We start from the raw sequence: 21,583 nt of genomic DNA, 5'->3' as shown, positions 1-21,583 counted from the left end.
TAGTACTGAGATGAAGTATAATTTGGCAAATATAATTTAGAAATGGTGTTCTCTATAGGTGCCCTCACACATCCACACATAAAAGTTATTCTGGTAAACAGGCATCACATGATGGTGCTTCTCAGCGTGGTTGATTGTTTCATTATTACGAAAATGTTTCTGGAATCTTCCACGCCTATTGACCATCCATCAAACCCAGATATGACAGAACATGACCCTGTCTTGAGTAGGGTTGTTTGGTATGTTTGCCGCAGGCTTGTGTGCATAGAGTATGTGTGTGTACTATCTATGGAGAGCATGTAACTTTGAATCCTTTTCATGCTCTATAGTAAAAAAAAAAAGAGGTGGGTGGTTCCTTGTTAACTGCTCCTTGAACTACCTGCAGATTTGTTACCTTTGTCCAATATTTGGATTCAAGGCATCAGTATTCATACTTCTCATAAAAAATGACAACACAAAAGTATGTTGTGTGTGACCCGAGGCATGCAACTGCAGTGAAGGCACGCCCACAGCGAAAGACATTTGTCAGGGACATGGAGAATTCCCCATTTGTTTCTTCACTGCTGATAGCAGACAGTAGATTCAGGAACCACAGGGTCAGGGACGGGTTATGTATTAATGAATACTACTTGTGAAATGGCTAATGGGCCTTCTCACATGGACTGTGAAAAGAGGAACCTGTAGGCCTACTGAACGCTACGGACAGAAATAGAGAGCAGAACACACCAAACGGCACCAACAGCCGGCAAAAATCATGATGGTGTTCAAATGATGACTGTGTGTGTTCTGGACAACAGAGCTGAAGAGGTTGCGTTTGTCTTATTCCCCCGCCTTCTTGTTTTGTTCTGGGCTTAGGATTCACTGTGTATGATAGGTTGATAAATATACACTCTACTATCCGAAATATAAATGCAAGATGATCATCAGGCAAATTCTAGACTACATGTAAAAAAAAAGTAAAGTAAGCATGAACACTAAGACCTTCAAAGGAAACTTTTGAATCTTTATTCAAACCAGAGGATTTTGGGATGAAACACAGTTGAAATGAAAAAAAGTTTTCTTCAACTGTTCTTGAAGAGCCCATTTGGCTTTCATCAGTAGGCCTAATACATATCCTGTTTACATAAGTCCTTTATTTCACATTGAGGTTTGCATCAAATTTGAACACGAATGCAATCAGCATTATACGGTTGGCAAATGTGTGGAACAATTTATTTATTTATTTTTCCCCCAATTATCTGTTTATAACAGAATGAAATGGATCATCGAACCACGACATCAAGGGGTCAACCATTCAGGTGAACGAATGAACTTCACTCTTCAACGGGGGCTTCCACTGGCTCGTCCTCTGCTGTGGCCTCCTGCTCCACAGCGGCACTCTCCTTTTCCTCAGCAGCCACCGGCTCGGCCTCGGCCTCCTGCTTCTCCTCCGTCTTGACAACAACGGCTTCTACCTTGGTGACCGTGGCGGCGGAGCTGCTGCTGCTTTCTTTGTCGTCTCCGCTGCTCACCACTGCCCCCTCGTGGCCACCGAAGGCGGTGCTGACTGCTTGTGATCCACCGAAGGAGGCGCTAACGTATGATGGTGTGCGGGAGCTCTCCATGCAGTTATAGGCGTTGTAATTCACAGCTGAACAAAAATAAATAGTTGCATTTGTTTGTGAGTATTGAAAAAATATTTCTAGATTATATATTTGGTGACGTAAGGTCAGTTAAGATTACGTTTTATTTGATGGAAAAGCAAACTTACATGTCTGCTTTGACACACATGACGTCTTGATCCCTGTGAGCAACCTGTGGAATCGGATGCAATGATAAGAAGCAAACGATTGTACAAAATCAGTGAATGCGATCAGAGTCTAACCACCCCTGGTTCCTCATCAGCCACTACAACCCATACCTGTCCTCCTCTCCTTCCAGCAGCTTCCTGTAGGTGGCGATCTCAATGTCCAGGGCCAGCTTGACGTTCATCAGCTCCTGGTACTGGCGGACCTGCAAGGCCATGTCGTGCTTGGCTCTCTGGAGGGCCTCCTCCAGGTCTCTGATGCGGAGCTTGGCGTCCTTCACCGCCATCTCGCCGCGCTCCTCAGCCTCTGCAATCTGACCCTCCAGGGTGTTGCGCTGCAAGTGGAGAAGTTGCTATTCAATCTACTTGTGAAGATTGTGTCCGAACTGAATCGATTCCTTTCTTTTGCTCATAAGCCTTGTGTGCATAGTTTCAGAGAGCATACTGATGCATTTTGCAGGGACAAAAAAGATGGTTTACAATAATAAATCGACCATCCGTGCTTAAAGTGGGAGTGGGAGTTGGACTCCTAGCCAAGAGGTTCTGGGTTTGATCCACAAAGCCCACAATCTATAGCTGCAGGCCTCCTGGAGCCCTCCTGCTGAATGACCCTGGCCCTGATATTCACTGCAAACAGTTAACAATCCTTACCTGGGCCTTCACCATGTCGATCTCCGACTGAAGCCTCATTATCCTGCGGTTCATGTCGGCGATCTCAGCCTTGGTTGACTTCACGTCGTTTCCATGCTGCCCTGCTGACTGCTGCATCTCTGCATACTGGTCCGGTCCGGTCCAAGCCAGAACAAACAAACGGCGAGAAGACAGGGAGGATGATGACAATTCCCAAACTCATCCTGTTGATGTGGGAGTGTCGCCTTGCGTCGCTTTACACAACCTTGCTACCTGAATATGTGCTTATTGTTTACAGTTTTACAGTAACCTTCACATTCATTTAGCACATGCTTTTATGCAAAGAAACTGAAAACCAAGGCTGCGTGTCGGACTTACGACAAAATAATCGAAGTCAGACTCACGACAAAATAAATCGAACTAAATAAAGTCCTGTGAAAGGAGCAAAAGTAACATTAAAAACATAAAAATATTTCTTCTCCAGTTCATGTCTGAGACAACGGTCCTTGAAGAGAGCTCCTATGTATTCTTATAATAGTTGTGTGTGTGTGTGTGTGTGTGTGTGAGACGGCTGCCGGTCGTACCTTAGACTGGTACCAGGCCTCGGCCTCTGCTCTGCTGCGGTTGGCGATGTCCTCATACTGAGCGCGCACCTCCGCCACCACGGCGTCCATGTCCAGGCTACGGCTGTTGTCCATCTCCACGACGACCGAGGTGTCCTTGATCTGGCTCTGCAGCTCACGCAGCTCCTGGTGATTTAAAAAAATCACGAATCCTTTCTTAATTTTGCAGAATCTCGGTAGCCTAAATGCACACTTTTGATTTAGAAATGAACATGTTTCTTTTGGAGGGGCCAAAACCAAGGTGAAATTTCCCAATATCATGACAATTTATTTTAGGCTATTCATTTACCATATCGTAGAGCTGTCTCAGGAATTCAAGTTCATCTGAGAGGCCGTCCAATTTAGCCTCAAGTTCAACTTTAACGATGTAGGCTGCATCTGTATCCTGCAAGGGACCACACAATGTATCGTTGCATAGGGAAACCATTGAAACCAACCATTGACTATAGTTTGGACCATATGGCGCTTTGAGTCCAGTTATAGTTGGGAGACTGTTCATTATCATGCTTGTTTGGGTGGATTCAACAAACCTTCTTTATCAGCACAAAGGTGTTTTCCGCCTCGTTGCGCTTGTTGATCTCGTCCTCATACCTAAAAGGAGGAGAAAGTAAGTCTTCATTCACAGTGATGGTTCATTCATCCTCAGGTTGCAAGAAGGTTTTGTTGATTATAAACCAGCAAAGATAAGATCTTATCTTAATCTCGTTGCTCCTCTAGGGAGCAAAGGCCAAAAGATAAGATAATTGACTACTCCCAGGGAGGATCTGGGGACAACCAGGGTCACTCACCTGTTCTTGAAGTCCTCGACCATGCTCTTCATGCTATACAGCTCGGACTCCATCCGCAGCTTCTCGTTGCCCAGGCCGTCGAGCTGTCTGCGCAGGTTGGAGATGTAGGCTTCGAACATGGCGTCCATGCTGGAGGGACTGCTGGTCTGTTCCTGGAGCAGCTTCCACTTGGTCTCCAGCATCTTGTTCTGCTGCTCCAGGAAGCGCACCTGCAGAGGAAACATCCAGGTTCAGCATCATGCAGAATCAATGAGGGAATAGTTCCATCGATTGAGAGTTCACTTGCATTAGTGTACCTACAAGCATTGATATATATGGGGATTGTTTAGAGTGGATGGATAGACAGATAGAGGGATGGGTTTGTGGATGGATCACAGATGGATAAATTGAATAACTGGTTAGATTGAGAGGATGTGGATCGAAATGGAGGGAGGGATGGACTGATGAATGTTGCAAGGTCTCAATTAAACCAAGTAGCAAGAATTATTTTTATCCAAATAGTATTATTTTGGGCAGATTTGATGAATTTTCGAAATATTCATTGACAGTTTTAGGTTAATAACTACACTTGACTGAAAGTGTTAATCTTTCACAAGTCACAAAGAAACACAAACATGAACACAAAAGGAGCACTTTACTATGTTGCCCTATAGTGCCAACTGACTTTAAATGTCACAGTAATTACTGTTAGATCTGTTCCAGATTCTAATTGCTTTGTTCCAACACAAAGGGGCACTGTTTCTCAGCCCTGGCTCACATCTCTCAAAATGTTAATATGCTGTCCTCAAGTTGGGGTACGCTGTTCTTTCTCCCTACACAGCAAAACATGGACATGGAAAATAATGAGCAAAAACCCTGTTCTGTGTATGATTGCATATGTGTGTAAGTGTGTGTGTGTGTACATATGTGTGTGTGTTTGTGTGTGTGTGGTCGCACATGTGTCTGTGAGTCTTATTGTGTAAGCGGGCGTGGCATGCGTGCATCTGTGTGCATTCATGCATGCCTACTTGCATTTACAAGCAAGTGTGTATGTGTTTGTTTATGGGTGCAGGTTGCCGGTGATGTGGTTTTATGACAAAGGTGTGTGCATGGAGGAATGGTTGTAGCTTCCTTTTGCAGTCATTGCATAGTCAAGGTTGGTTGATAGTGGCTGAAGCTCCTCTCTCTAAGTCAGGCTTCCTCCATTGTTCAGGTGGAACAATGTTTGTATGTTTGATTACACTCTCAACAATCTCTAGACAATAATCTCAGATTCAGCAGATGTCTTAGCAACATCTCTATGGGAAGACGGCACAGAGCCTGGGCCGGAAACCAGAAGCTGCAAGGGGTGGCGATACACCTTGTTTCCTGTTTGGTCATGGAGATATTTTACAGAAGAGAAACTCATTTGCATGAGTGGGTGAAGCATTCTACACTGACCAAATCGACAAAGTTTTGATTTTGAATACTTTTTTACAGTTTACAAATGCTGGACACATTTTTGATTGATGTTAGCCAATTACACGCTTCTAGATCCCTGTCTTTAGCAACCTGATTGGTCTTTTGATTATCAATCAACAACATTGTTCTGTTCAGTGCACAGCCTTCACTCTGCAGAAGACGATGCATGATAACTATGATTCTCTGTGGCATAAACTCAAGGGTCTAAAAACGATATGAGCAGGCTAAGCCTTCACTGAGAACCAATATAAGGAAAATAATGACCATAAGCCAGTAAAAATGCCACAACTTACTTCAGAAATCTTCTGCAACCTGAGGCAGTTTGCCTTGCATGCAGAGCAGGCATTTTGAGCTCCCTTTCAAGCTTCTTTTGGCTAATGAAATGAAGGGTTAGGGTTAGGGACAACGGGATGAGGGGGTTGCTCTGAGGTCGTGGCTCAGCAGCAGCAGGGAGTCTCTGCCAGGCGCCGCGACAGAAGGGACTCACCTTGTCGATGAAGGTGGCAAAGCGGTTGTTGAGGCCCTTGATCTGCTCCTTCTCCTGGGTGCGGACCACCTGGATGCTGGGGTCGATCTCCAGGTTCAGGGGCGCCAGGAGGCTCTTGTTGACCGTCACAGACGTGATGGGGGCCGCTCTGGTGGCCATACCCCCACCCATACCCCCAGCCATGCACATACCGCCACCCATGCCCATACCGCCACCCATACCTCCGCCGACGCCCATGTAGCCATACTCTACGGCGCCGCCTCTTTGACCCGACCCTCCGGCAGCGTACCCGCCCACCACAAAGCCCCCGCTGCCGGCCCCCATGCCGGCCCCGCTGGAGCCCACGCCCCCATAGGAGCTGCGGACGGCGAAGGACTGCTTGCCAGCGCCGGGACCCCCGTAGCCGGAGAAGGAGCGGCTGCTGTAGCACCTCTGGCCTGGACCGACCCCGCCCCCCCCGGAGGAGTTGGACCTGGAGGAGACGGTGGTGGTCTTCAGAGCTCTGACAGACATGGTCACGCAGCAAAGGGATTGATGTTGGTTTTCTTCAAAGCACCGAGATGCAGCAGCGGGCTAGTGTTGGGGTGTGTGTGGGAGGCAGAGACCCAGTGGAACAGAGAGTCACGGAGAGACTGAGGGGGAGAGAGAGAGAGAGCGAGTGAGTGCGGCTTCAGGCAGACAGACCCTCCCCGGTGCCATGCTGCTATTTATCGGGAGCAGAACAGAGACACCGTCGAGGTGTGGTCGGACAGCCCCCTCGGTATGGGGCGGGTTGGGGGGGGAGAGGTGTGAGGAGGTGCAGAGGTGGGGAGGAGGAGGTGGAGGAGGAGAGTTGGTAAAGCAGGGGGAAAAACAGCATCATGTTACACATTTACAGCACACATCTTACACAATGGTCACTTGTGAGCGGTTTTCACCTTGTTTTTTTCGATGCTCACTTGGAAACTGGTTTTATTGTCGCCCTCTCCTGCCATGTTTGGAGTCGCTCAGATTGATTAAGCCAAGTTTTTCCTCCAGCCCCCTGTCTTGGCCTGACGAAATGGAGCCTCTGTCATTACGCACACGTTCCGCACTCACAAAGGCCCCATGGAACACAAGCGGCGTGCACAGAGTTTACACGTACGCACTAATTCAACACACCTATGCACAAATTCATGCGACGCCTTCATGTTGTGCTCTAGCATTTGGGTTTAATGAGCCTGAATAATATTTTTATGGTCCTTTCGCTTCACCTAAGTTCTCACGGACTCAACATATTGCGCCGTAAATCCTGTTTGCACAACAGGGACGTGGCCTGTATGTGTGCTGGCCTTAACCACGACAAGATAGATGTGGGAAAATTTAGATTTGGTGCCCCATTCCTCTCCTGTTCTTTTTAATGACCCTCCCTTTGTCCGTTTACAGTCCCAAGTCTTCACATTAGGGTTATCAAAGTGTTTATTCAGTCATAGCACCACTGCTACTCCCCATTAACCCCTATAAGTCGGTTAGTCACATCTGTCAGGTGCAGTATATATATATCATACACATGCAGAATTCATACCGTTCAAGAATGTGTAAAATCAATCAATCAAAATTAACACCCGCCCACCCCTACGGCCCTACCCCGCCCACCACCACCACACCACAGTCTGGGTACACCCCCCCCCCCTAACCGCTCTTGAAGAAGAGCGGAGTGGAGAACATTTAAATACACTACATTCCTTCCTTATCGGCCCACGAGTTAGAACAAACAGACCCAGCCTCGTCCTCTCTTCCTCCCTCTGCCCCACCTTAGTGTTGCTTTAATCCTCCTGTCTCTCCCTCTCTGGCTCGCTGACTGCTCAGTGGAGCTCTTCAATAAAGCTCTGTTATTCATATTTGTGATGTATATCAAACCTGTAGTAAACCTGGGTGGGTTTTATGTAAGCTGTGTGTAATGGCAGGAGGGACTGGTTGATTGGGATTCAGGGGCCTCGAGGTGCATTATCTCTGTGCACAATGGGATGTGTTTGAACAGGTATCTGTTGCCATGGTTGCACAACTAAGTACAAATAGCCCACAGAATTGCTTTTTTTTAAGATTAGGACCCGTATCTTAACACGCATGTTTCTGACGTAAGATTTAGTTTGTTTACATCTGGAGGGATGGTGACCCCTTATTCCTCCAGATATCTCTGTGTATAAATATTTTTATGTTGATTTTTTAATAAGTCGCCAAGAAAGTTTTCGCCCTCATGTCAAATAACAACATGTCATTCAAACTAAGTAGCGTGGTATCTATCACGCTGTCACAGCAACCAGAAAGTACTGTGGTATCTTTCACTCTGTCCCATAAAACCACCAGCAGAATGAACCAATGTTGAGTTCAGATTTGGCTTGGCTGGGCACAAAAAAGTGACGTTATTTGTCCCACATTGTGAGACCCGTGCTTGGTAAAAGAAAACCATATACGTACACACGACCAAGCACTTATCGTTGGACAAGCCCTTGGGGACTGATAGTAACCCCCCCTCCCACCTCTCTCTCTCTTTAAGGTCTGAAATAGGAGAGGTGTCTGTTTATTTTTGTCATTTCACTTTCTTCCAGTTAAAACTGCAAGTAAGATGGAGGAGAGGGACAGAGAGAGAGAAATCACACAGAGGGTCACACCCTGACCTGAAGCCTGTTAAGATGGTGGTGATGTTTTCGGTTTGTACCAGGCTGCAAAATGACACATAATGTTTGGAATGTGCCGTGAGAGAGGGACACTGACATGCTATGAGAGGGAGATAGCAGGCTACAAAGTTGGCCCGAGTGTGGGTACAGTAATTGCAGCAGACAAGGAACCAATTACATAATGATTGGCAGATTGGCCTTCAAATGTTGACCCAGTGTTATGAGATCAATATTATGGGAAAAGATCCATTATTATGTGGTATTAGGGAATGATGTGTGGGTTAAGATTGAAATTTGCAGATGATAATTATGCAACATCTTTACGTCACCTCCGCCATGAATAATGATCATTGATTCAAATTAAATTAAAATTACAAACGAACAACGAATACATCAGTAAGGGAGAATACATTTCAGAAATCCATAAAACAAAATTAAATTAAATAATTTAATTTGCATAATTCATTAATCAAGTTATCTTTATTAAAGTGATCAAAAGTATGCTGATAAAATATCAGGTTTGTCTCACCCATAACAGCATCGTTTATTTCAGAGAAAGACCTTGCAAGATTATTTAAGGCGTGACGCTAAATTAGCTTATAAAGCCAGTCATAACGTTGTTGAAGATGCCATGGCTTCCCCGGAGTCCTCTTCCCACACACAGCCTTAAACAAACAAACTCAGTAACAACATACAATTCCCATGCTAAGATAGAGGTGTGGTTGAATTGTGTGTTGGTGCATGAAAGTAAACATCAGCAACCCATGACCATGCTTGACGCCAGGTGATTAAAGGGAACTTGTGCGTTCACGGCCACACCCATTTTTTTTGCTTTTTTTTGCTCGAATATCACCCTCTAGTGGGCACAGTCTGGACGACTCAAAAAACAGTAGGAGTGGCTTGGTTGGATTTACAGCATGTCTATGGGGTGGGGTTGGACCTTTCGCTCTCATTCGCTGTCAGTAATGCAGTCGACTGTGGGCGCAGAAATGTGAGCCACTTAAGACTTTGAAACTAAACAGCTGTATAATTCTTGTGATTGATTGTGTTTGGAGTCTTACCAAACACTTCATTGTCATGGAACAATGGTTCATTCTTTTTTGTTACCATTGATAGGCCTATGTATATCTTTAACTCTACAATTAATAAAAGCATTACTATAAGTTTGAACCGGGAGCAAAGTGTCTCATTACAACACTGTCAAATCATTATCTTATCAGAAAAAAACATTGACATCTGTAATTCCACAGTGAGGGTGATAAAGAAAGTCCATAACAATCAGCATTAACAATGTCCCAATCCCCCCGTGCTCCTTGTGGCCTCTTGAGGAATGTCTGGGAGCTAAAGCTGGACATGGCATCTCGTAGAGAAACCCTTGCTGTCTTTCCTTCACCTCTACAGTGGCCGGTCATAGCCGCCTTGGTCCCACAATTAGTATGGAACGACACTTGGAATGACATGAAGACACACTCTGACTGCTGAAAAGAGTACAGTGAAAGACTATGCTAATAACATAAGGGCATAATTGAGTTAGCTTAGCTCATACTCCTGTGGTAGAATATTAACTTACTCTGCTCATTTAGCGTTTGGTACATTTATAAACACGTGTGTGCCTCATGGTAGATCATGTGAGAGCATTACTCATTTGTACTCGAGCTAACCGAATGGAAAAAGTGAAGGGAAAAAAAGTAAAAGAATAAAGCCAACCAGTGGGAGTTCATCCCGGGTAAGGACGAAAGCCCCCCCTCGCCGCCGCCCCTCCTCCTCCCTTCTCCAGTTGTTGACGTCGGTCCAGGTCCTGGAGCACATACAGCCCATTTGTTTGTTGGGACTCCCGCTGGGTGCTGCGGTGACTCACACACACCAACCTCACCTCACCTCCCTAATACCAGCCCTTTCGTCTCTGGTCTTCTCCTCCTCGTTCTCCCTTTCCCTCATGGGAGGAAGCTATGTGGAGGAAATAAAGGGGCCAGGGATAACTGTACAATGGACCCAGTCCGATAACAAAATTCTGATAAAAAAAAACCACCAGTATTATTTAAACTGAACAATGGGATAAAAACAGTGAGTCAAATTATGTTTGACAGTTAATGGGCGGACCCGCTGCTTTCGGCAATGGCAAAAAGTTTGGAGGGGATTTCCCATGCAGTATCTAGGGATGAAGAAAAGCAGTGGAGCTGGAAAGCTAAACAAGATGGACAGGAAGCACAGTGATAAGTTAGACCTGAATCATACGAGAGTTTCCATGGTGAAATCTGCCTTCACCGTCTTAATCAGAGACCAGACTCATGTGGTGGGTGTTTCCTCACATGTGGCATTTCTTCCTCCTCACTTCTCTAAAAAAAAGTGTCCTTGTTTTAGTTTAGCTACTTTCGTGTTTTTTCTTTCTTTTTTTTGGTTACCATAGAAACGGCCAGAGCTCATTATGGACGTAGCGTTCCGTAAAGTGAACAATGCTTGGCTGGGGTGGTGATGAAGATGCAGGGAAAACTGTGAGAAAGTGTTGAAACTCTATCAAGCATAAAGGTGGGGTAAGATGGGAAGGATAAAAGGAGCCATGTTATGGAGGACATCGGGGAGGAGCGTCTGCCTTTGTCAAAGCTGCACCTGAGGGGGGGTCACACACTGTTTTGTTACGCCGTTCTCTGGGGCCCCGTTTTCCTAACCCTCTGCTCAAATATGTCCAAACCCAAGTAAACCTCTCAGGTTTCATGCCCAACGCTCTGTATTTGAGATGCCATTGTAGCCGTGTTGTTTTTTCCTCTGCTCTGACATAATGCTAACCACGGTTGGTTTTCAACAGCTCACCATTTTTGTATTACTGCTTTTATGAGCGTATTTAATGCAGTCATTATTGGCACACGTTTTTTTCAGTCAACAGCTTGTGTAAACAAGGCAGCCCTTTATTTTATTGTTGCTTTTACCACATAGCCAGTTCTTTACCCAGCTTAGTTTATCTAGTACGTTTTAAAATATTTTTTTATCCAAAGTATATGTGAGTTTGATGAGTATATTTGACCTTGTCACTTCAATTATGTTTCCTGAGCGATAAACAATTCTACCATGTTTGCAGGCCTACTTACTTTGTACCGGTTGGTACCAGTTAAAATCTGGCATAATTTGGTTCAAAACATTACTGACCATACAGAAAACTATGCAGTCAGTGTTAGGCAATAAGCCTTTTATGGGCAAACCAAAGGAATTTCCTTGTATAATCTAAAAAAAATACCTTCAATGTTGTTATAATGACTATCTTTCCCGGTTCTGCTTCTTTTTCCTTTTTGTTATTTGTTGGTTATAGAATACATTTCAAGCTTAAGAACCTACAGATTGATCTCTTATGCTCATTGGACCAAGAGGTGAATTCCCTGGTCACAGCATGCACAGCTCTTGAAGATAAACAAATGTCCACCTTTGTATTTCCTGCATGTAAATGTTTGCAACTGATTATACAAATGAGATTGGGTCACAGCACAGATAGTTTGCAAAAAAACAGGGAGCATGTGAGTAAAAGAGAGAAAAGAGCGAGAGGAGGGAGGGAGGGAGGGAGGGAGGGAGGGAGGGAGGAGAACAGGAAAGGAACAATGGTGGATGTGGAAGTGGGCAGGGTCTAAAAAGGCCAGCTGTGGTTGAGGGACTTGCAGGGGAGTATAACTTCTCCATTTCGATCTGCCAACGTCTCTTTCCCTGCCGACGAGCAACCAAGACCTCAGTCCAGAACCCTCTCTTCACACTCTCTCAGCCCTCGTCTGTTTGTGTGCCTCCTTCTCACCCGGACTCCACCATGAGCTACAGGTCAAGCACCGCCACCTTCACCCGCTCCACCCCGCCCTACCGCGCAGCCAGCACGTACGGTGGCGCAGGGGGCTCCGGGGCCCGCATCTCCTCGTCCTCCTTCTCCAGCCTGCGCTCCGGCGCCCCCACCATCTCCTCCTCCTCGGCCTACAGGGTGAGCAGCGGGATGGGCGGCGGCGGCGGCGGCGGGATGTCCGGAGGCTTCGGAGGAGCGGGAGCCGGAGCAGGGGCCGGTGCTGGCGGGGCCGGTGTGGGGATCATGGGCAACGAGAGGGGCCACATGCAGAACCTGAACGACCGCCTGGCCACCTACCTGGACACGGTCAGGAGCCTGGAGAAGGCCAACAACGAGCTGGAGGTGAAGATCAGAGAGGCGCTGGAGAAGGGAGGCCCCGAGATGAGGGAGTACAGCAAGTACACACCCATCCTCGAGGACCTGCGCAGACAGGTGAGCAACCCGGGGAGGGGTGGGGTCGAAAAGGTTTAGTTAAGATGGAGAAGGTTAAGGTTGATGATCCGTTTTGTGTCTGAATGTATATTGTTTGTAGGATGTTGAACTGTGATAGAGGTCGGGGAAATGTTTATGCATACGAATAAACAAAGAATTATATAGGAGGGTGGAAGAAAATTGAAGGGGAAATTGCGTAAAGTTTGGGACAGTGATTTGATGATCATGATGAAGATGAATCTGCAATGACTCAGTGTTCACAAAACTTAAAAGGGAGAAGTAAAGTTAGTCCTTTCGAGTTCTCTAAATATGATCATATATCCCACAGTCTCCTATATATAGGCCACATTAGACATTATTCTCAATATGTTGCTTTAAGAGTTATCATATTTCGTGAGTTAGAATGGAGGGTGTGGCTGTGTCCATAGCTTCACCCTTCCCCCATATAATCCATCCCATGCTACACACACAGCTGGCAGGACTTCCTGTTTCTGGTGAGTCACCAACAAGAGGCAAACTGACTTCTCGAATCTTCTGAGCAAGACCCAAAAGAATATTTTTCCTCCCAATAGAAATGTTATCCTCCAGCGTGTCCACTTGTGAATGGTTCTCCTGCACGCATTCTTTGCTTGTGAATGGTTGCTCTGCAAGCATCATCTGGTGTAAGCCGACCCTGATGTGAAACAGATGTGTAATACATGGCTTTTACAATGAACGCTCCTGCTCACGCCAGTGTGGGCTACATCTGCATGTAATAAGGGTCCCAAACACACACACACACACACACACACACACACACACACACACACACACACACACACACACACACACACACACACACACACACACACACACACACAAACACTCACAGACACACACACACACACACACACACACACACACACACACACACACACACACACACACACATAAACACATCAACGAGCATGCGTGCTGGTTGTCTAATAATCTGCACTACAAAGAAGTGTCAAATGTCACATTCTTTGCAGTTTCAGAGTGTGACACATTGATGGCTTCTGTGCCTCTCTTTGTGTTCTCTGACAAAAACGGGAAGGGCGCTATCTTCTGCTTTACCCATGGAGACACATAAACTCTGTTCGGAAAACATGTTCACGGCTGTTGCTATCCATCGGCCTGTCTGTCTCTCTGTCAGTCTGTCCGTCTGTCTGTCAATCTGTCTATTTATTTATCTGTAGCAGAGGGAAAATAAATAATAAGCAATTTTTTTTTATTACATATCAACTCAAAAACGGATTCAGATTTTGATCATGAATCTGTCCCTGCCCCCAGAGTCTGGCGCTGGAAGTTGGGCACGTTGCCACCCCATTGTGTCATTTGAACGCTCTGGATCAAATTACAATTTCTTTATTGACACCATGGATACATGTAAATGATATGCATATAATATTGTATTGTTTCCCCACCAGGTCTTTGACAAGACTCTGGACAATGCCACTCTGGTGCTCCAGATCGACAACGCTCGCTTGGCCGCTGACGACTTCAAAGTAAAGTACGTTGAATTTTTTTATTTATTTCAGAATTGATTAAATTTTTTGTTTGGTTTGGGCTAAAAATATTGCTTGGATTAAAGCTGCAGGTTACAAAGGAGTCTCTAAAACGTGTTACGCACAAAACAATCTGATCAATTAGGGACACCATTAGTAGTAAATAGATTAATTGGTATTACATAGTAGAAAATTGAATGTGAATCTTAGCTATATTAGGCAGACTAATATGTAGCGAATATATCTGCTTATTTAGTGCTTGCATCTTGGTTCCCCCCCAGGTTTGAGAATGAGATGGCCATCCGCCAATCGGTGGAGGCAGACATCGGGGGGCTGAAGAAGGTCATCGACGACACCAACATGGGCAGGATGAACATCGAGAGCGAGATTGAGTCAGTCAAGGAGGAGCTCATGTACCTCAAGAAGAACCACGAGAACGTGAGAAAGACAATTTGTAGAAATATACGTATATTTTTATTTTCTAAACAGAGTTTAGAAAAATGCAATTATTTAGGTCACTTTTTTTCGAATTGTTTGCATTTTCTGCCAATGAAGCAGGCATTCGTGTTTTATCGCTTTTATTCAGTTTGCCTTTAGTTTACAAAGTAAAATACTGCAGAATCACCATCAGCAGGCATTCTTTATGCCCTGTGCACTTTAGGAGTCAATAGAGACTAAACCCTGGTGCGTCCTCCTTTTCTGTGTGCTGTAGGATCTGATGGAGATGAGGAGCCAGGTTTCCCACGGGGGCGTGCAGGTGGATGTGGACGCTCCTAAAGGTCAGGATCTGGCCCAGGTCATGGAGGAGGTCAGGTCCAACTACGAGAAGGTCGCCGTCAAGAACGCACAGGACCTCAAGCAGTGGCACGAAAATCAGGTACGCAGACAGTAGTTCAAAGGCTTTGCATCAACTGCAATTTTGCTCATTAACTAATGGTTATACCACCGTTTTGTTGAATACTCGATTCTGATTGGTCAATAACGTTCCAAGGGTGTGAATAATTTATGAATAACGGGACACTGCTTTCACAATGCTACATCCTTAGAAACAACAGCAAATTACAACATTCAACAAGACGGGTCCTTCCTTGACAACGCAAGAAAAATGCGCTCAAAGCATTGCAGAAAGAATAATTTTTTTCCTTTCTTGAAGTAGCAGTCTTGTGAGGTTAAGATCTAGTCAGTGTTGAATTTCTGCTCCATCTTGTACTTATGTAGTTTTATATCTGTGTCACAGAAGGCCTACTTTAAAACATACCATGCGTGTTTTACCCTGTGTATCACCAGATCTCGGAGGTGCAGGTACAGGTTTCACAAAACACAGAGGCCCTTCAAGGGGCCCAGCTGGAGATCAGCGACTTGTCCAGACAGCTCCAGACCCTAGAGATTGAACTGGCCTCCCAACAGAGCTTGGTAAGCACACTGCTCGTATGCACTCATGTGTTCAAATGTCCCACATTTTAATTAATCTCTAATGAAGTTGTTGTGTGCCATGCCATGCACACAACAACTTGCATAGGGAAGATATTTCTACAATTAATTTATTACTTTATGAATTACTTATGATGTAAATGTTTTGGTAATTCCTAAATCGGGCATTGATCTTTCATTATGGGGTGTTTGAAACTCCCACAGCGTTTCTCATGTGAGACGTTGCTTTACTTTTTTAAATAAGCCAAGCTATATTTACAGTACTACAGCTTGAGTCTTCTCAATAAGACAGAGTATCACTATCCCTAAGCCCTTGATGCCCACCCCCTGTTGTTTAATATTTTCAATATCCTGCCCACTCCTTTCGACTAAACCTCTGTGCTCCGTTCGATCCTTGAGAATATGTGTGTTCAATGGTTTTGTTGATAATCCCTACAGAAAGCGTCTTTGGAAGACACGTTGAGAGGCACAGAGCAACGCAACAACAATGAGACGGAGAAGTACAACGGCATCATCATGCACCTGGAGGGGGAGCTGACCAACCTGCGCTCCAACATCAGCCAACAGACCCAGGACTATGAGGCCCTGCTGAACATGAAGATGAAGCTGGAGGCCGAGATCGCCACCTACAGGACACTGCTGGACGGAGGGGATTTTAAGTAAGTACGTTTATCGGAGGCAAATCTTCAATCTATCATCAATGATGAATAATTTTAATAGACAGATGTAATTGATGTTGATGAGGATAATGATGGATATTATAATTTTGTGTTTTACAGGCTTCAAGATGCACTAGAGGGGTTGGCAGAATAGGCGGTTTGTGCTTCAGTGATCTTTGCACAAATCAGCACTTTCAAAAAATTGGAGAAGAAAGAAAGAAGAAATTTAAAAAGTCGATCTCTGATTACACAAACCAAATTATTGTTTTGGCTGAATCTTCTGCTGACCAATAAATTCAAGGGAATCAATTCATGAAATGGGAAGTGTGTCCGTGAAATGTGTCATTGCCCTTTATATTTTCCTAGCCTCATTAGCCAACATGATAATCAAAGCACATATTCATGAGTGGTTATATTTTTTATAAAAATATTACAAATCATTAACCCAACATTAATATATAAGCGATGAATTGATCTTTAAAAAAACGTTAATAAACATTAGTAAATGATTAATAACTGGGGTTTTTAAAGGACCCCTATTTACCACCAAGTGTGATGTTTCATAACCATTACTAGCCAGGTCAAGATCGAACTTTTAGTGACATCACAAGGGCACTAAGATGAATGATGAATAGATCCGCCTACCAGTTGGTACAGCCCCCTGGATAGGCTGGTGGGCTGAGCATCTATATATGGTTGGCATTATATTCGGCAATATACTCATGTTTGTTGATGTTTGCTTATCATTAACTAAAGGCTTATAAATATTTATTTACGTCATACTTGGTTGGGGCATGGCCCCAAATTTAAAAATAAATAACTTTATTATTTTGGATATATTTTGTTAAATTATACTGAACATAAACTTTTGTATGTATTGTACTAATATATACAAAAAGTCTGGAAAAAAACACCAGACCTTTTTTTCTAACCCTAACAAAGCAATAGTCACGTTAACGGCAGCCCTTACGCCAATGCAAGGTTTACCAGCAGGGGGCAGCAAAGATCCTTACGGCGAATTGGGTTCCCTTCATCTCCCAAAAATTACTGAAGACGAAGAAGTACATTACTTCACCGAGACGCTCTGATCCAGGCATCTGACTCATTATTTTATGCCCCAGTTACATGCTTTAATGTAGCCTACTTGAAGTGTAAGGGAGAAATGTTTCCGTGGTTGAGCATGAGATGTGTTTAACGGTAGGTATTAACTAGTAGGGAGGTAGTTTCTTAGTTCTTATTTCTCTGTAGGGTTCCTGTGTTAAATGTTCTCAGACAGATTGTATATTAGCTTCTGGCTTGATCAGCTGATTTATATTCTCTATATAAATTGACAGCTGGCCAATTAATAGCGAAATCAATGAATGAGTATTAGCTAATTCAGTAATACATTGGTTGATTTATGGTTGATTTTAAATTAAATCTATCGATTTGTCACCTAGAGTTGTTATGCATATTGACCAACATTAATTTATATAGCAGACATTTTTATCCAAAGCATCTTACAGCAAGTGCGTCAATTGTTAAGAGATACCCAAACAATTGCCACAATTTGAGTAGGCTACATAAAGATTCACAAAATAAGCAGAGCAACTGGTTTAAAAACTACAATATAGAAACAAGAAAGAGACTTTTTTACAACAAATATTTCAACAATAAACCAAGAAATGATTTAGTGGTGGATCAAACTGAAATATTTAATCTACAATCAACATTCAGCATTTTGACTTGTTCCCACAGCACTCCGGGTCCATGTCCATGAGGTCAGTTATCCAATCAGGTGCAAGATTCTAGTGTCCAGCCCAGTTCCTTCAGGAAGCTCCGCCTCCCATGGGTCTCCTTGCCATAGACCTCTAGCTGGAGATGTGGCTGGGAAGACCTCCAGCCAATCAAAGCCTGAGTTGTCTGGGGTACAGGAGGGGAGGGGCTTACCTGGGGGAGAATGGAGAGTGATGTCATGACACTACACCCTTATATAGGTTAGAAAACAAAAATCTATTTTTAACAATAATGACACAGACCCAAAGACATTTAGAAGGGTAGGTTTAAGGACAGACAGACCTACAGAAAGACAGACATAAAGTCAGTCAGGCAGACAGACAAACAGACAGAGAAGTAGGTAGGTAAAAACAAGGTCAGAGAGACATCCAGGCAGATAGAAAAGTACATGTAGGTGTGTATGCGTTCAGACAGGAAGACAGTGAGTTCACACATGGATGTATTTTTCGGCGGGGGTCGGGGGGCGTGCCCTCAGATGAGGTGGGAGGTCCAGCTCCCCGGCCGCCTCCCTCAGTCCCGCCCCCTTCCTCTGGCTCTGAAACAGAACAGGACACCTGGCTTCTAATTGGTGGATACATGTGGATCTCTTTTATCCAAAGCATAAATATTGTTCACTGATTTGAATTTAGTTTGCTGTTCATAAGTGTATAGATAATTCTTTCAGTTGACAAAGCTTTTTGAAATTCAAGTGGTATTTAAGTAATAGTGGCAATAAATGCACTCCGTACTGTGTGTGTGTGTGTGTGTGTGTGTGTGTGTGTGTGTTTGTGTGTGTGTGTGTGTGTGTGTGTGTGTGTGTGTGTGTGTGTGTGTGTGTGTGTGTGTGTGTGTGTGTGTGTGTGTGTGTGTGTGTGTGTGTGTGTGTGTGTGTGTGTGTTTGTTTGTGTAGATACCTCTATATAGACTTCTGAGAGAAAGTCCCACTTATGAGGCCAGATTTTGGATGACTCTTTCTCGACCTTAAGACGTGTCTTCCTACACACACACACACACACACACGCACACACAGACACACCCACACAAAAACATACCCACACATAAACAACCATAATGTTTCAGTTTTGAGGTAAATGACAAACAACGCATAGTTAGAGCTTCGACACATAGATAACTCACTTTAATTCACTCCTATCCCTGAGAGACATCTACATATTAATGAGCAAGCCCTATTCTTGCAATTAATTCTTGCCTCTCTTAAACACAAGCTTCGAATATTTTGTTTAATTTTGTTCCGCCTCTAATGTATTTGTGTGGATTTGTTAGCCAGCTGTCCTCAATACTTTTCCTCAGCAGTCTTTGAATATTTACCAAAAGTTATAATGATACTAATACTAATTACAAAAGCATAAAACCAATGAATGTGTGTGTTAAAACTAGAACAATGGCATCTTACATTGCAAATGAATGATCTAAATTTCTTATAAATAACCATTACAATTCATACATCACACAGCATTAAAAAGATAACAACACCATAATAAAATAGTAAACTCACCAGATTTCATCTTGACTCACAAAATTGATGGGTTTTGATTCCTCGACATTGGTTGCCATCTTTGCCAAGCGTGTGTGTTTGTGTGTGTGTTTGTAGCTTGTGTTTGTGTGTAGGCCTGTGTATAGCTTTTGCTCTGCCTTTCTCTGTGAAGCTCCAATTTCACCTGAGTGTAAGTCACACTTGATGGATCTGTTTACCGTCACCGGGGATACGGAGATCCCTGACACCTATCTGTCTTCCAGTCCTCTGCTTTGTACCTACGTAACCGTGGTGATGATGGTATCATGGGATGGCAATTCCAGGTCATCAACAGGCCGGGTGCTTTCAAATGGAATCAGGCTCTGTGTAGCAACACATGAAAAGAATTGCAAGCATTGACAATTGTATTGAAAATGTTAATTTTCATTTAAAAAGCCTTTCATATTTAAAAAAAGAAAACATTGGCTCTGTAATTATCTCAGAAAAAGCTGTAAGAGCACATTGACCAGAATTTTTTTGGTTCATGGGTTTTTTGTTTGGACATGGGTGTTGAATGACATAGCGTATCCACTAGGGGGCTCTCTTGGCCAGACTTTAGTGGATCCTATAAGCGACTGGGTTGTGGGTCAGAGGTGACAGGCATGAACTTTTATTCTAAAAGAAAAAAGAGAAAAGGAGAGGAGAGAAAGAAAGGTGATTGGATGAGAGGAGTTGGGAGGAGAGAAGAAGAGATAAGATGGTGATGGCATCATCCTGCAGCTGGTCAAGGCAATTATAGAGGGGATGTCTGATGTCATCAATTGAAAACACCAAACAAGCACACAAGTGTAGCTTCTGGTGTTTGACTGTGTGTCTATTTGTATGTGTGTGTGTGTGTGTGTGTGTGTGTGTGTGTGTGTGTGTATGCGTGTGTGTGTGTGTGTGTGTGTGTGTGCATATGTTATGTATTTTTGTATGTGTGTGCGTGCGTTTGCATAAGTATGCGTGTGTGTGTGTGTGTGTGTTTATGTAGGTGTGTGTGCGTGTGAAGGTGTAATCTATCCTGATTGGAAACGACCCTGGCTCAATCCTAAAGCCCAGCATGTCTGACAAATAGACGGACTAGTATGTGTGTCTGTGTGATTGTGTGTTGGTTTGTGTTTCTCTGCTTGTCAAAGATTACTAAAATAGAATATACGTATTTGTGTGTGAGCATGTGTGACACTTAATGTGGTCCTTAATCTAATATGTGAGAACACAGGTACAGATTGGCATGTACTTTTTAGATCATGTGTGTGTGTTTTGGTCTCTGGGTAGAAGTGTGTGTTGTCATATCTTTGGGCTTGTGTTTGTGTATGTCTGCATGCTTGTTTGAGTAGGTGTGTGTATGGGTGTGGGTGTGGGTGTGTGTGTGTTTGTGTTGGTGTGGTGTTTGTGTTTGTCTGCGTGTATGTGTATGTGTGTTCCTTGCTTTGATCTTGCTTATTCATCCTCCTATTTTCTTCTCTCATCCTTTCTTTCTTTTCCTTCCTCTCTCTCTCTCTCTCTCTCTCCTAGGTATTAAAAAGGAAAGGCTCTGTCTAGACGGCAGATTATAGAAAGTAACAAGGGAGAGGAGATCAGGACGGAGAAGAGCGAAGGAGGAGCAGAGAGGACAGGAGAGAAGCGAAGAGGAGAAAAGAGGAGGGGAGAGGAAGGAGAGAAGAGGAGTATTGGAGAGAGGAGAGGAAGAGGAGAAGAAGAATGTTGGGGGAGAAAGAAAGTTGAGAGGAGAGTAAGAGAGAGGAGGGAGAAAGGAGAGGAGAGGGCAGGAGAGAGGAGAGGAGAGGAGGAGAGGGGAGAAGGAAAATAGATTAGAGAAGCCTAAGAGAGGGAAGATAAAGGAGAGAAGAGGAGGAAGAAGGAAGGAGAGGAGAAGGGAGAGTGGAGGGAGGGGAGAGGAGAATAAATTAGAGGAATACAGAAGTGACACAAAGTCTTTCATTGACATATGGCTTAGTCACCATATCTGGATGTGCGTGACTAGGTTGTGTGTGTGTGTGTGTGTGTGTGTGTGTGTGTGTGTGTGTGTGTGTGTGTGTGTGTGTGTGTGTGTGTGTGTGTGT

At 44.1% G+C, this 21,583-nt stretch overlaps 3 protein-coding genes across 5 annotated transcripts; 1 reads left to right on the top strand and 2 right to left on the bottom strand.

Moving 5' to 3' along the window:
• Positions 1-982: 982 nt before the first annotated feature.
• Positions 983-6,455, bottom strand: LOC132470232 (keratin, type II cytoskeletal 8-like). Its single transcript, XM_060068583.1, has 9 exons — positions 5,755-6,455; positions 3,828-4,036; positions 3,570-3,630; positions 3,329-3,424; positions 3,001-3,165; positions 2,438-2,563; positions 1,901-2,121; positions 1,751-1,794; positions 983-1,630 (listed from the first exon to the last, which is right to left on the bottom strand). Exons 1-9 carry the CDS (start codon positions 6,265-6,267, stop codon positions 1,314-1,316), a joined length of 1,752 nt encoding a protein of 583 aa, XP_059924566.1. The 5' UTR covers positions 6,268-6,455; the 3' UTR covers positions 983-1,313.
• Positions 6,456-12,054: 5,599 nt separating this feature from the next.
• On the top strand, positions 12,055-16,573 carry krt18b (keratin 18b). Of its 2 annotated transcripts, none has more exons than XM_060068584.1 (7): positions 12,055-12,633; positions 14,082-14,164; positions 14,441-14,597; positions 14,872-15,036; positions 15,447-15,572; positions 16,029-16,249; positions 16,370-16,573. In XM_060068584.1, the coding sequence occupies exons 1-7, from the start codon at positions 12,175-12,177 to the stop codon at positions 16,401-16,403; spliced, it is 1,245 nt and encodes a 414-aa protein (XP_059924567.1). In that variant the 5' UTR covers positions 12,055-12,174; the 3' UTR covers positions 16,404-16,573. The 2 variants fall into 2 exon arrangements, with proteins under 2 accessions (XP_059924567.1, XP_059924568.1); XM_060068585.1 differs by having other exon boundaries at positions 16,029-16,253.
• Positions 16,574-17,917: 1,344 nt separating this feature from the next.
• LOC132470234 (uncharacterized protein C20orf85-like) lies at positions 17,918-19,831 on the bottom strand. 2 transcript variants are annotated; one of them, XM_060068586.1, is made up of 4 exons: positions 19,521-19,831; positions 18,919-19,000; positions 18,459-18,579; positions 17,918-18,178 (listed from the first exon to the last, which is right to left on the bottom strand). In XM_060068586.1, the coding sequence occupies exons 1-4, from the start codon at positions 19,577-19,579 to the stop codon at positions 18,015-18,017; spliced, it is 426 nt and encodes a 141-aa protein (XP_059924569.1). In that variant the 5' UTR covers positions 19,580-19,831; the 3' UTR covers positions 17,918-18,014. The 2 variants fall into 2 exon arrangements, with proteins under 2 accessions (XP_059924569.1, XP_059924570.1); XM_060068587.1 differs by having other exon boundaries at positions 18,459-18,560; positions 19,521-19,815.
• Positions 19,832-21,583: the final 1,752 nt, after the last annotated feature.

The sequence above is a fragment of the Gadus macrocephalus genome, chromosome 13 (genome assembly GCF_031168955.1).
Source record: "Gadus macrocephalus chromosome 13, ASM3116895v1".
Taxonomy (NCBI): Eukaryota; Metazoa; Chordata; class Actinopteri; order Gadiformes; family Gadidae; genus Gadus; species Gadus macrocephalus.
This window is presented reverse-complemented; position numbering and strand designations above follow the sequence as displayed.